At 47.1% G+C, this 14,079-nt stretch overlaps 1 protein-coding gene across 8 annotated transcripts in view; it reads left to right on the forward strand.

Moving 5' to 3' along the window:
* Nucleotides 1-14,079, forward strand: part of TEX15 (testis expressed 15, meiosis and synapsis associated) — a 171,631-nt gene that overhangs the window by 48,431 nt on the left and 109,121 nt on the right. For 2 of the 8 annotated variants that reach the window (XM_075604105.1, XM_075604114.1), the window contains exon 1: nucleotides 540-1,014. The exons of 4 other annotated variants lie outside the window; for them this stretch is intronic. Coding sequence is in view for 1 of the 4 variants with exons in the window: in XM_075604072.1 (XP_075460187.1) it covers nucleotides 1,765-1,834 (70 nt within the window). In the remaining 3 variants the exon portion in view is untranslated. Of the gene's footprint in view, nucleotides 1-539; nucleotides 1,015-1,688; nucleotides 1,835-14,079 lie in introns of those variants that run through there. 2 more of the 8 variants (XM_075604072.1, XM_075604087.1) reach the window with 2 other exon arrangements.

Raw genomic sequence — 14,079 nt, forward strand, 5'->3', positions numbered from 1 at the left:
GAATATGGCTGCGGTCCCAGTAACAGCCTGTGCGCTGTGCGTGCGCTGTGCGTGTAAGCACCGCCCCTCAATGGGGCTGGGCCCAGTACGCACGTCACGCTGAAGGTGCAGCCGCGCCGTGCTGCAATGTTTTTTCCAACAATCAAATTGAGTTCAAACCTTGCGACGGAGGCGTGGCCACGCACCCACCGGCGGTTCACCCAATGAGGGCGAACCAGCCCCGTGACGTGATGGCCACGCCCCGCAAATCCCCGACCACGCCCCCTCCCGTCGCAAGATCCCTCTCTCCCTCACAGACCGCAGATCGCGGTTAGCGCTGTGCACGCGCCGCCCTCCCCCCCCCGCCGGGCGCGCGTGTCACAGACATTACTGGGACCGCAGCCTATGTCTCTGGCCCGCCAGGGTGTGGGCTCCGCCCCTGCTGTCCTCTGATTGGCTGTCCTCTACTCCAATCAGGGACAGCACACCGGTCCTCCTTGCTCTGCCCATCCACCGGCCCTCCCTCTCTCTGCCTCCGCCCGCCCTCTCAGCACTTAACGCTTGCCTGCCCTCGCCACTGACCATGCCAGCCCTCACGCTGCCGCAACAATTTTATACCGGAGGACAGGCAGCAGAATTACCGGCCTGTCCAGGTGAAAACCGGACACCTGGCAACCCTATGGTTGGCACGCATGAGCCGGGCGCGTGGGGTCCCCCTCTGCTGTGGGGCCCCCGGACAACTGCCCAGCGTGCCCATATGTTAAGACGGCCCTGCATGGCCACATATATACAAACACACATAGTCACTCTCCTTTTCCCCCAATCTCTCCTATGAGGAGCACACACTCACGTCTAACTCAGCGTTTCCCAACTGGGGTTCCCTGAGAGAATCAAAATGATGCTGCAGGATTTCCCAGAGCAGGGAGACAGCAGGGTAATTGATAGGAGGCTGGGCAGTTTCCTCCTTCAGGAGATGGTGTCATGAGCCTGAGAGTGAGGCCACGCAGAGGAGGAAGCAGCATGGGCAGGAGAGAGGTGAGGAGGAGGGGTCCTGTGACTATCTCTGTCCTGTGTCTTCATTCACTAACTGTCCTGTTGTGGGGGTGCTTCAGCAACTGAGCACTGTGATTAGGGGTGCCTGGAGAGAACAAGGTTTGGGAACCACTGGTCTATCTGCTGCCTCCCCACCCCTGTCAGAGAGCTCACTCACTGTATAAGGCTGCGTCCATAGAGATGGGAGCAGTGCTGAACCGCGCTGACGCTGAGGCTCGCCTGCTGAAGCCTGTGCGATTTCATGCACATGCAGGCGAGCCAGCGGGCGCGATCGGGAGGCGGAGGGAGGCGGGGCAGTGACGTCGCTGGGCCAATCGCTGATTGGATGTTTTCAGCCGACAGTGCGCTGAAAAACAGCTTGGCTGTTGGCTGAAAAATTCAACTCCTCAGCACGCCTGCGGACGCTCGCGTGAGCCCCCTCTAAAGACATCCTCATTGAGGATGCCGGGGCTCAGCGCTGCTTGTCCTTCTATGGACGCAGCCTAACATGCGCTGCTGCTCTGAAAGCTGATTGGCTACAATTCAAAATTTAACAAGGTGCCACAAATTTTACCCTTCACTGGATGAATTACAGTCCTTAAACCAGACAATCAGCTTTCAGTATTGAAGGGATTATACGAGTTTTAAGACTATAATTCAGTAATAATCCCTGAAGAATAACGCATTACTGGCCAATACTATCCTGTTATTATTTGAACTATTGGCACGTTGCCAGGGTTTGAATTCTAGCCAATGAGCTTCCAGAGCTCTGAGCAGCATCTCTCAGACAGGGAAGAAGAGATGGGAGAGGAGGCAGCAACAGGTAAACACTGACCCCGCCCCCTGTGTGTGAGAGAGAGAGAGACCCCCCCCCGCACAGTGACTGTGCGTGTATATAGGGGGGAGGGAGGGGTGTGTGGATACAATTGTATTTTTATATACTGTACAATAAGAAAACTAAAGTTCAAGAAAATGTAGAATGTGTATAAAATCAATGACTATACAAAACAGTTGCAGTTAAAAAAACGGCTTGGATTGTTCCTTTAACATCCAGAGCACTGGAGCTAGACGCTTTGTATGACCTGACTAGACAAAAATGACTAAACCAAACTGGGATCAGATTTATTTATGAAAAATAAATAAAATCAGGGCAGTGTTAGCCAGTAAAACACCCTGTTATTTTGAGGTGTGGTCATGTTATTAAGCCTGATTTAACAGAGCTCATGGCAAACCAACAGTCATTCTATAGAAAGGCAAAAACAAACATGATGATAATAATAATAATAATAATAATAATAATAAACTTGGGAACTGAAATAGGATTAATTCTTTATTCCAGATGTAAACAGACGCCTGATGAATGCCATATACATTTTCCTGCAACTGATTTTTTTTAACATTATGGTTTATATTTAATTAGTGGTGGTAGTTCATAAAACACCTTCTGTGTCAAAGGACACAAAAAGTGAATACTCAAAGGCCCAGATCCACAAAAGGGTGCTAAGCTTTAGCACGCTTTTACTGCCATTCATACAGTATGAATGGGGCGCTGAGGTATGCTAAAGCTAAGCATCCTTCTGTGGTTCGAGGCCAAAGGGTTCGTAGGGGGCCATATTTACTAGGATGCACGGGAAGGAGTTTTATGTAGTAGCACTGCTTGGTAAATTTGGTACTATAGCGACTAGGTGAAAGTTTTTAGATATATCATAATGCATTAACACGGGCGAGCAAACTGGTGGGCGCAGTTTTTTCTGTGGGGGGGGGGCGCGGCAGTTACAGGGGCCCTGCGCTCTTCTCTAAGGCATTTCAATGAAATGCCGGGGGACCGCGCAAGGCCTCTGCAACGCAACTTACCCAGATGCAGAGGCTTGGTGTGAAGTCACATGGCCCCGCTGCACCATTTCAAGGCCATCGCCATGGCAACGTGGCGTCAAATGATGCTGCGGGGTCATGCGACGTCATGTCACATGACCCCGCTGCGTCATTTCACGCTGGCAAAAAAGGTAAGGGGGGCGCGAGCATTGGTGGGAGCAGGCAGGGGGGCTCAGCTTCAAAGGTTTGCACACCCCTGCATTAACAGACCCAACAAGTATATAACAGCTGTCATCGTTGGCACACACACGCACACTCCCTCCTTTTTTGCCTAAGTGAATTGGTTGCAAAATGTTTATCATTTTAGTGCAAAATCAGTTGGTATCTTTTAGTAACCCAACTTGCATTGTATAAATAGACTACAAAGAAGCATGTTTCAGAGTAAAATTAATTGATGACAAATGGGTGATGCATTAAAGCAGGGGTGGCCAACTCCAGTGGTCAAGGGCCAAAAACAGGTCAGGTTTTCAGGATATCCCTGCTTCAGCATAGGTGGCTTAATCAGTGGCTCAGTAATTGTGGCCCTTGAAGACTGGAGTTGGCCACCCCTGCATTAAAGCTAGTGACCTAATAATTTGCATCATTTTATATTCTATTTCTTGTAGTGTAGGTGTGTAGCGCACAGCATCCAAACGAGAGCAGGTCTGGCAAAAACTTTCTTTATTGTCAAGGCATAAAATGAGGGACGCAGCCCTTCAACGCGTTTCGTGCAGAGCACTTTGTCAAGAAGTGCCTTTACACGGTATACTGCCATTTAAATACAGATGACCGGTCAAATCTCGCGATATGTGGTGACGTCATCAGACCGCCACTAACCAATGAGAATGATATCCCTCGCGCATGCGCGCCGCGATCGAGCCCCGTGATACCACAACCACCGCATACCAATCATCCCACTGCCACGGTGACGTGCACCAGCTGGTGAACACAGCGCTGCTCAGGAGACCAACCCTGGATGCGGCAATTGAGTACCCCTGCCCCTCCGCCACGCGCATGCGCATGTGGATAACCAAAATTGCCTTATCCATTGACGGATCGATGCGTCTGAGCTGCCTAAGAATAGAAAAGAGCAGACTCAAATACAACCCTCCATCCGGAAAGGCAATAACAAATTACACAAAAAAAGCGGGTTATCTCCACAAAACTACGCGTTTAGTTTGGCAATCAATGTCACCATACATCATTGTAATAAACAGCTCAATATTATACAATTTATTGGTTAAAATTTTTTGTTACTAAACTAAACTAAATACACCCTTAAAATACAAGTATACTGCTATACTCATGTAAAAACAATTGTGCTCCCTCCTGACGACATTGTGATCATTATATCCATATAAAGAAATGCTCAAATATTAATTTATTTCCTCTGAGGAGAACCTTACAGAAAAACATTGGCAATTAAGCACTGAAGGCATTAGTATAAGCCATTAAACCACATTCGGAAACAACATTAGGAAACAACAAGTTATTGCCTATTTGTGCCCGTTCTTGAACAGTTAATTCATTGTTTATGATTTACTATTAATAAAGTTCTTTTCATAAACCAACTATATGATGAACCATTAGAATATTTTCTGTACATAGTTTCTGTAAACGATTTCTTTAGATAATACCCCACAAAGTATATTTCTTTAATATATTCAGAGATAGTAAGCAGGTCACTTCCCCAGAGAATGCTGCCATTGTGTAAAACACATTTGATCATTTAGTAACATGATTACATTTTTCAGACATAAATAAAGACTACTTCTGTCTCAAGGTTCATGATCATTTTAGAAAGTGGTTTATGGTCCACTCCACATTAATTCCTTCTGGGAACCTTGTTCTTAAAGTAAAGATCCAAAAGGACTCTCTACAATTTAGAGTGTTGAGGACGTCACCCCCTCTCTCTCGTCTTATCACTTTCTCTAAACCTATGAACGAGAAGTTTTTAATACTACCCTTACTGCATTGCGCAAAATGCTTTGATACAGGATGTTCCAAATCCCCTTTACGAATTAATCTACAGTGCTCTTGCATTCTTATTTTGAGAGCCCTCGTAGTTCTACCAACATATCTCTTCCCACAGCCACAACTAATTAGGTAAACTACAAAGTTTGTATTGCAATTAATATAGCTACTGATGTTATATTTTTTATGTGAACTGTGGGAAAAGAAATGCTGTGAGGGCCTCATTAACTGACACATGTTGCCGTTATTGCACCTGAAGGAGCCTTTAGTCAAGAACCGGTCAGGATCACCCACTTTGGTGGAGATCACGCTAGGGGAAATGAATGCGGCCAATGTCTTGGCTCGCCTGTACACACACTTTGGGCCTGACTTCGTATACTCACGTAGAATTTGTTTCGACACAATATTATTTTTTATAAACGGTTTATAGACAACTTAATTTTTATTTGGCACGGGAGCACAGAAACACTATTAGAATTTTTTAATTATATCAATGATAACACTTTGGATATTCATTTTACGATAAATTATCACTCACAACACATTAGCTACCTTGACATTCTATTCTATATTGACATGGATCTTAAAATACAATCAGATGTATATACACTGCCGACACAGTTTATCCGAGTGCGGCTCATTCCGCAAGCCGGGAAATGTCCCGGTTTGCGAGCCGCACTCCCTCAGCGTGATGCTCATCGGGTGCCAGCGCCCCCTGCACGCGCGTCCAGGGCTCACCGAGGGAGCCCTGGTGTCCCGCGATCGCGGGACGGCGGCAGGGGGTTCCGGGGGACCCGGCGGACCCGGCAGCGGTAGGGAGAGCGCCCCGATCGGAGGGCGCTCTTCCGCTGCTTCGGCGCGCGCCCGTCACCCTGCGGCGCGCGCCAGGATACTGCTGCGGCCAAGAACGGGCAAATGCTCAAATAAACTTGGCCGCAGCAGTACAAAGACAAATTCAAGAAATTCATTCCTTAGAGCGGACAGTTGTCACCCCAGATCAGTGGTAAAGGGAATACCAAAAGGCCAGTACCTCAGATTGCGGAGGAACTGCTCTACAATGAGTGATTTCAAGGCCCAGTCTGAGGTGCTGACCAACAAATTTATAGAAAGAGGGTATGATCGGGAGACCCTCCAATCCACTGTACAAGAGGTAATGGAGATTGATAGAGAAACTAACCTGCCCCCGGGGTCCAGAGTGAGGAATGAGCTAAAGGGGAAGAATGTCCAACGAAATGATAAGGTGTGCCCCCTTTTCATATCTCAATATAATAGATCAAGTGGTCAGGTTCGAGAGATCATAAACAAACATTGGGAATTACTACGAATGGATCCCATTCTATGTGAGTATACGAAGTCAGGCCCAAAGTGTGTGTACAGGCGAGCCAAGACATTGGCCGCATTCATTTCCCCTAGCGTGATCTCCACCAAAGTGGGTGATCCTGACCGGTTCTTGACTAAAGGCTCCTTCAGGTGCAATAACTGCAACATGTGTCAGTTTATGAGGCCCTCGCAGCATTTCTTTTCCCACAGTCCACATAAAAAATATAACATCAGTAGCTATATTAATTGCAATACAAACTTTGTAGTTTACCTAATTAGTTGTGGCTGTGGGAAGAGATATGTTGGTAGAACTACGAGGGCTCTCAAAATAAGAATGCAAGAGCACTGTAGATTAATTCGTAAAAGGGATTTGGAACATCCTGTATCAAAGCATTTTGCGCAATGCAGTAAGGGTAGTATTAAAAACTTCTCGTTCATAGGTTTAGAGAAAGTGATAAGACGAGAGAGAGGGGGTGACGTCCTCAACACTCTAAATTGTAGAGAGTCCTTTTGGATCTTTACTTTAAGAACAAGGTTCCCAGAAGGAATTAATGTGGAGTGGACCATAAACCACTTTCTAAAATGATCATGAACCTTGAGACAGAAGTAGTCTTTATTTATGTCTGAAAAATGTAATCATGTTACTAAATGATCAAATGTGTTTTACACAATGGCAGCATTCTCTGGGGAAGTGACCTGCTTACTATCTCTGAATATATTAAAGAAATATACTTTGTGGGGTATTATCTAAAGAAATCGTTTACAGAAACTATGTACAGAAAATATTCTAATGGTTCATCATATAGTTGGTTTATGAAAATAACTTTATTAATAGTAAATCATAAACAATGAATTAACTGTTCAAGAACGGGCACAAATAGGCAATAACTTGTTATTTCCTAATGTTGTTTCCGAATGTGGTTTAATGGCTTATACTAATGCCTTCAGTGCATAATTGCCAATGTTTTTCTGTAAGGTTCTCCTCAGAGGAAATAAATTAATATTTGAGCATTTCTTCATATGGATATAATGATCACAATGTCGTCAGGAGGGAGCACAATTGTTTTTACATGAGTATAGCAGTATACTTGTATTTTTTTTTTTTTTTTTCCAAAATTTTTTATTAGGCAAATACTTATTTCACAATGTACATGTCATATATGTTAATACAGCCTAATACAAGTTTTCTCCATTTTTTGGTTAAAGAAACCAGAGAGAAAAAGGAAAGCTCATCGCCCTCCTGGCCCTCCTGGGGTTGTGAGGGGGGCGCGAGTATGGAAACAGAGAGTAAGAGTATGAAAAGGGGGGGAAGGGAAGGTGGGGAGGGGGGAGGGGGGGTGATACTTGTTGCTTATTACGTCCTCAGAGTATTTCTACTGGAGTTTCTAGACTCGTTCTTTTTACTTTTCATCTTTGGGTTAGGGACGTGGGGGTGCCATATGGGTTAGCCACGGGTCCCATGTTTTATTAAAGGAGTCCGTGGATCTTTTCAGAAAAGCCGATAGTTTCTCCATGTTCATTACCTCTTGTATCCTATTTTTTATCGTTTGTTTTGAGGGGGGAGACACTTTCTTCCAGGCGGCAGCCACTGCACATCTAGCCGCTGTTAGGATGAAGGAGATTAATTTACCTGTTGGTCGGTCCACATTTTCTAGGGGCCTGGCCAACAGGTAGGTCAGCGGGTCGACAGGGATTTTGAGGCCGGTGACCTCTTCTATTAATTTTTGAGTGGTTCCCCAGTATTTTTGAATTTCCGGACATGTCCACCAAATGTGTGCCATGTCCCCCTTTTGACCGCAACCTCTCCAGCATAGATCGGACGCCTGGGGGTAGATTTGGTTTATTCTAACTGGGGTAAGATACCAGCGGAACAGTATTTTATATATATTTTCTTTGATTGTGGTACATATGGAGGTTCCTGAGGCATTCTCCCAAATTCTTTCCCAGTCCTCTCGGTCTATAACTATGCCCAATTCTGCTGCCCAATGCAGCATATAATCATGGGTGGGGGCTTCTATAGCCCTTTCTAATACTGCGTAAATTTGTGTTATAAGACCTTTCTGGTGGCCTGTTTCTCGACAGAGCCGCTCAAAAACTGTGAGAGGGGGAAATTTCAACGTTGGGGATAAGGTACGAACAAAGTGCCGAATTTGTAGATACTTAAATACGTCCAACCTTACTATTTCATATTTGGTTTGTAGATTTTGATAGCTCAGGAATTCTCCAATGCTCACGAGGTCAGCGATCGTTCTAATATTTTTTACTTTGAATTGATCCAGCTGTCTGGGCTCACAACCAGGAGGAAATTTCGGATTTTTGTGAATTGGTATGAGTTGGGATTGGGGCGAAGTGAGCTTAAATTTATATTTGCATCTCGTCCAGATCTCCCATGTGTGTCTCATTGGACCTAATTTGAGTTTACTATTCTGCATGTCTTCCCTGCTCAGGGACCAAAGGCAAGCTGGTAGTGAAGGCGTTCCGGCGTAGTATGATTCTATGTCTAGCCAACAGTATTGGTTTGGGTTGGCATTCCAGACTACCACCTGTCGCAATTGTGCGGCTAGGTAGTATTTTGTGATGTCTGGGACCCCAAGTCCTCCTCTTCCCCTTGATGCCATGAGAACTGTCCTAGCGGTTCTGGGTTTCTTACCCTGCCAAATGAAGTGGAAGATTAGTTTTTGTATATTCTTTAATTCTGAGCCAGGGATGTGGACCGGGAGCGTCTGGAAATAATATAATAATCTGGGGAGTATGTTCATTTTAACCGAGATCATTCTCCCGATCCATGATATTTGATATCCTCCCCATTTCGCTAGGTCTTGTTTAATTTTCTGGAATAAGGTCGGGTAATTTTGTTGATATAGGGATTGGTAGTTCCTCGCTATCTTTACTCCCAGATATTTGATACTCGAGGAGCTCCAATGATAGTTAAAGTTTAATTTGAGGAGTTTCACCTCTGGCTCTGGCAGGCTTAGATTTAATGCTTCCGATTTATCGTTATTGATTTTATAGCCTGATATATCTCCAAAATCTCGGAGTTCTTTTTGGAGGTTAGGTAGGGATGTTTGGGGTTGCGTCAGGGTTAAAATGACATCATCTGCGAATAGTGATATTTTGTGCTGCCTGTGTCCAATTTCTATTCCTTTGATGTCTCTATTTGTTCTTATTGCCGCTGCTAGGGGTTCTATGGTTAATGCAAAGAGGAGAGGAGATAGGGGGCATCCCTGTCGAGTTCCATTAGTAATCTCAAATCTCTGGTTACTGCCCCCTGGTAGTTTTACTGTTGCAGATGGATTTTGATATAATCTACGGACTCCTTCTAGATATGCGTCTTTGAAGCCGAATTTGCGCATAACATGGTCCATGAATAGCCAGTCTATTCTATCAAACGCCTTCTCTGCGTCCAAGCTAAGGAGTAATGCTTTGGTCCCTGTGAGATGGACATGTTCAATAATGTCAATTATCTTTCGGGTATTGTCCGAGGCCTGTCTGCCTGCTACGAATCCCACTTGGTCTTTATCTATTAATCTTGGTAAAATGGGATTCAATCTATTTGCGAGTATTTTGCTATATAGTTTGAGATCACAGTTAAGCAGGGAGATTGGACGGTAGCTTCCACATTGCATCGGGTCCCTGCCTTCTTTGTGTATTATGGCCAGGGTGGCCAGGGACATTGACGTAGGGATTTGATTTCCTTCCATAAAATCGTTAAATATTCTTAGGAGATGCGTGGATAATACTGGCAAGAATCTCTTATAGTAAACATTAGTGAAGCCATCTGGGCCAGGAGACTTAGTGATTTTTAATGATTTGACCGCCTCTTCCAGTTCCTCTTTTGAAATCTCAGCATTGAGGACTGTGTTTTCCTCCTCCGTTAGTATGGGGAGTTGACACTTATCTAAGTATTGTGCTATTAATTCAGATGCTGCTGATTCGGGGCGGCTCTTTTTGGATCTTAGGTTATAAAGTTCGGTGTAAAATTTTGTAAATTCGGCTGCTATTTTTTTGTCACTATGTTGTATCTCACCAGACCTACTCTTGATCGCCGTGATTTGGGACCGTTTATGCACCCCTCTTAATTTAGTCGCTAGGAGTCTGTCTGCCTTGTTCCCTTTATCATAATATTGTTGGTTGGTCCATTTAAGGGCTTTCTCAACATCCTCCAGCTGGATTTGTCTAAGTTTTGCTCTAGCTGTTGTCAATGTTTTATAGATTTTTTTTGAGGGGTTAGCTTTATGAGTTTGTTCTATTATTTTGATATCATCCGTGAGCTCCTTTATTAGTTTTTGGCGGGCTTTTTTCCTGTGGGATGCGATGGAGATGAATTTCCCTCTAATGGTTGCCTTATGGGCTTCCCACAGGATTGCTGGAGAGGAGACGGATCCTGAGTTAAAAAAAAAGTAGTCTCGAATGGCAGATCTAATCTCTCTTTCTATCTCAGGATGGTTGAGTAGTGAGTCATTTAGCCTCCATGAGTAATTTATTGTCTTTTCAAAGGGTGTTGTCAAGGTTATGGTAATTGGGGCATGATCAGACCATGTGATCGGTCCTATGTCGGAGTCAGTTGTTGCCGCCACCACATTTTTTGTGGCCAGAAAGTGGTCTATTCGAGAGTAGGTCTGGTGAGGTGCTGAGTAGAAAGTATAGTCTCTCTGGCCCTGGTGTTGGGTTCTCCAGATGTCCACCAGTGAAAACTCGCTCAAGATTCCCCTAAACCTTTTCCCTGTGATCTGGGAGGGGGTTGTGCGGGGGGGACCCATTGTGGTCGATCTGTCCTCGGTAGGGTTGAGGACCATGTTTAGGTCCCCTCCCACTATCATCGATGATAGATATCCCGGGTCTATGCCCTCGAGTACTTTCTTTAGGAATTCGGTCTGGTTCTCGTTTGGGGCATATACATTGATAAGAGCGATCGCTGAGCCCGCTAAGGAGCCATATACCACTAGGAATCTACCCTCTGGGTCCGCAGTTGTTTTGATGTGATTGAATGGGGTGCCCTGTCTGATCAGGACAGCTACGCCCCTTTTTTTGCTAGTAAATGATGCGAAAAAACACATTGGGAACACTTTTTTGAATAAATTTGGGGGGTCTTGTGATGTGAAGTGGGTCTCCTGTAGAAATATGATGTCCCCCCCTGATCTTTTCATATCTTGGAGTGCTAGCCTCCTTTTACGGTTATTCTGGAGGCCCTTCACATTGAGAGAGGTGAATTTAATTGTGGTTTGGCTAGCCATTTGGGTTCTTTTTTAGAGGGTGTCGTAAGGCCTCATCTTTCCCATCTGAGGGGCCCTGATTCAGTAAGTCTGAGTCTAGTTTATATCTCTGTAGGTGTGGGAGTTGTGAGTTTTTTTTGGCTAAGATAGTTATTTTAAGCTGAGGAGGGGCGGCGTGGGGGAGGGTCAACGGGGGTAGGGCGAAGATCAGCTGGGACAGGGTCAGCTGATAGAAATAGATTGTAACGAGGCCTTGAAAAGGTCTCAACAAACTTTTGCCAGCTTTAAGAACAGCCGGCATTTGGGCTATAAGAGCCCTTCTGGGGTGGTTCCGGGTCAGTCCACCGTTGGACGTCTGAGGGGTCCAAACCCTCTATAGAAATTACTTAACCCCTTTTTTATGTAAATTCTCAATCCACGGGTGAGGGAAGATAGGGGAGGTGAGGGTGTGATTCAGGCAGTTTAAACATTTTGCATTTTTATACAACATCTGTTGCTTAGTATTACACCACAGCCTCACTTTGCACATTTTGATTTTCCACCCAAGCAGTTTCAACTTTCTTTTGTCAGTTTGCTTCGTCTGAGTGGGAAGGGGGTGGGGGGGGGGGGATGGGGTAGGGGGTGAGGGAGGGGTTGGGGGAGTGGAGGGTGGGGGGGTGGAGGGGGGGTGGGGGTTGGGGCGGTTGGTGGGGGGGGGGTGGTGGGTGGTGGGGTAGTGGATGGGGGGGGTGGGGGGTGGTGGGGTGGAGGGGTGGGTGGGTGGGGGGGGGGGGTGGTGGGATAGTGGGGGGGTGGGTTGGGATGGGGGGGGGTTGACAGAACCTTTCCAACAATATAGGCTTTTCACATTTTTGTATGTTGCATCCATTATACCACTTTTTGCTATTAGTATGCATTATATTATCTGGGAATCAGTCAAGGCACCTTTTGTTTTCTTATAAATCTTTGCGTCCCCTGGGTTCTATTCCAAAGAAAGGCATAGGTGCATAAACCACATTGCGTTTAATTCACAACTTTTATATATTACAGGGGGGGAGGGGGTGGGTGGGGGAGGGGCTAGGGGGGAGGGGGGCGGGTGGGGGGGAGGGGGGCGGGTGGGGGGCTAGGGGGGAGGGGGGGGCAGGAGGGGTGAGGGGAGGGGCGGGAGGGGTGGGAGGGTGGATGTGGGGGTGGGGGGAGGGTTTGCGGTTCCTTTCCAACAGTGTGGGCATTTCACATTTTTATATGCTGCGTCAGTTGTATCGCTCTGTACAATAGGTATGCTATACACTATCTGGCAGTCAGCCTAGGCACATTCAATTTTCCTATGGACCTTTGCTTCCTCTAGGTTCTGTTCCAAGGAAGGTCATAGGTACATATCTCTTCTTGCATATATTTTTCAACTTTTGTATAGCACCCGTGGGGAGGAGGGAGGGGGGGAGTGGGGGGGAGGAGGGAGGGGGGGGAGTGGGGGGGAGAGGAGGGGGGGGGGGGAGAGGGGAGGGGGGGGAGAGGGGAGGGGGGGAAGGGAGGGGGGGAGAGAGGGGGGGGGGGGAAAGGAGGAGGGGGAATGGGAGGGGAGGGAGGGGGGGGAAAGGAGAGGGGGGGATGGGGGGGGGAAGAGAGGGGGGGGGGAAAAGGAGAGGGGGAAAATGGGGGGGAGGAGGGGGTAGTGAGGGGAAGGGGGGTAGGGAAGGGAAGGGGATAGGGAGGGGAGGGGGGGGGAGGTTAATGGAACATTTCAGGCAGTACAGGCATTTCACATTTTTATATGTTGTAACTCTCATACCACTCTATGTAATGGGAATCTTGTACACTGTCTGAGAGTCAGCTCAGGTCTATTAGGGGAGGCATAGGTGCACATCATACATTATGTATATTTTTCAACTTTATCTAGCGTCGAGGGGGGGGGGGAAGGGAGGGGGGGAGGGAGGGGGGGGGGGGAAGGGAGGGGGGAGGGAGGGAGGGGGGGGGGAAGGGAGGGGGGAGGGAGGGGGGGGAGGAAGGGAGGGGGGAGGGAGGGGGGGAGGTTGACGGAACATTTCATGCAGTACAGGCATTTCACATTTTTGTGTGTTACATCTATTGTATCACTCTGTCCCATCAGTATGCTATGTGCTGTTTAGAGATCAGCGAGGGTATTCATAGCTTTTCTATGTACTTTTACTTCCTCTGAATGTCGTTCTAGAGAGGGGGAAGTATAAGGAGAGGCATAGGGGCATTCCACACATTATATATACTTTTCGGTTGTGGGTCGTGGGTTTATGTGTATCATTCTCATGTACTGTGGACCTGGGTTTTGGGAGTGGGGGGGAGGGTGGGGGCTGGGGGGGGGGGAGTGGGAAAGGAAACCCGGGTGGGGGGGGGGTGAGAGGGGGGAGGGGGGATGCGGGGGGAAGGGGGGGGACGTGTGGTGGAGTGGAGGGGGGAGGGTGGGGAGGAGGGGGGGGGGGGAAGGGCGGGGGGCTATGTGCTTGGGTTGGGGTTGCTACGGGTGGAGGGGGGTGCCGCGGGGTACTTTCTATGGTATAACCTTTTTTATTATGCTACTCACGGCCTCCAGGGCACAAAACCTTAACTTGTGTTTGTGTGTCCTTTGAAACAAGTCGGCTGAACTGGGTCCTCAGGGTTGCAGTTGTCCTCCGTCTCTTGCGTCAATGCGTTTCCGCTGGTTCAGGTTCCGCTGATTGCCCGCTGATGAGTCGCACCCCCCTCCCCCCATACTTGTATT

Source organism: Ascaphus truei, chromosome 1 (genome assembly GCF_040206685.1).
Source record: "Ascaphus truei isolate aAscTru1 chromosome 1, aAscTru1.hap1, whole genome shotgun sequence".
Taxonomy (NCBI): domain Eukaryota; kingdom Metazoa; phylum Chordata; class Amphibia; order Anura; family Ascaphidae; genus Ascaphus; species Ascaphus truei.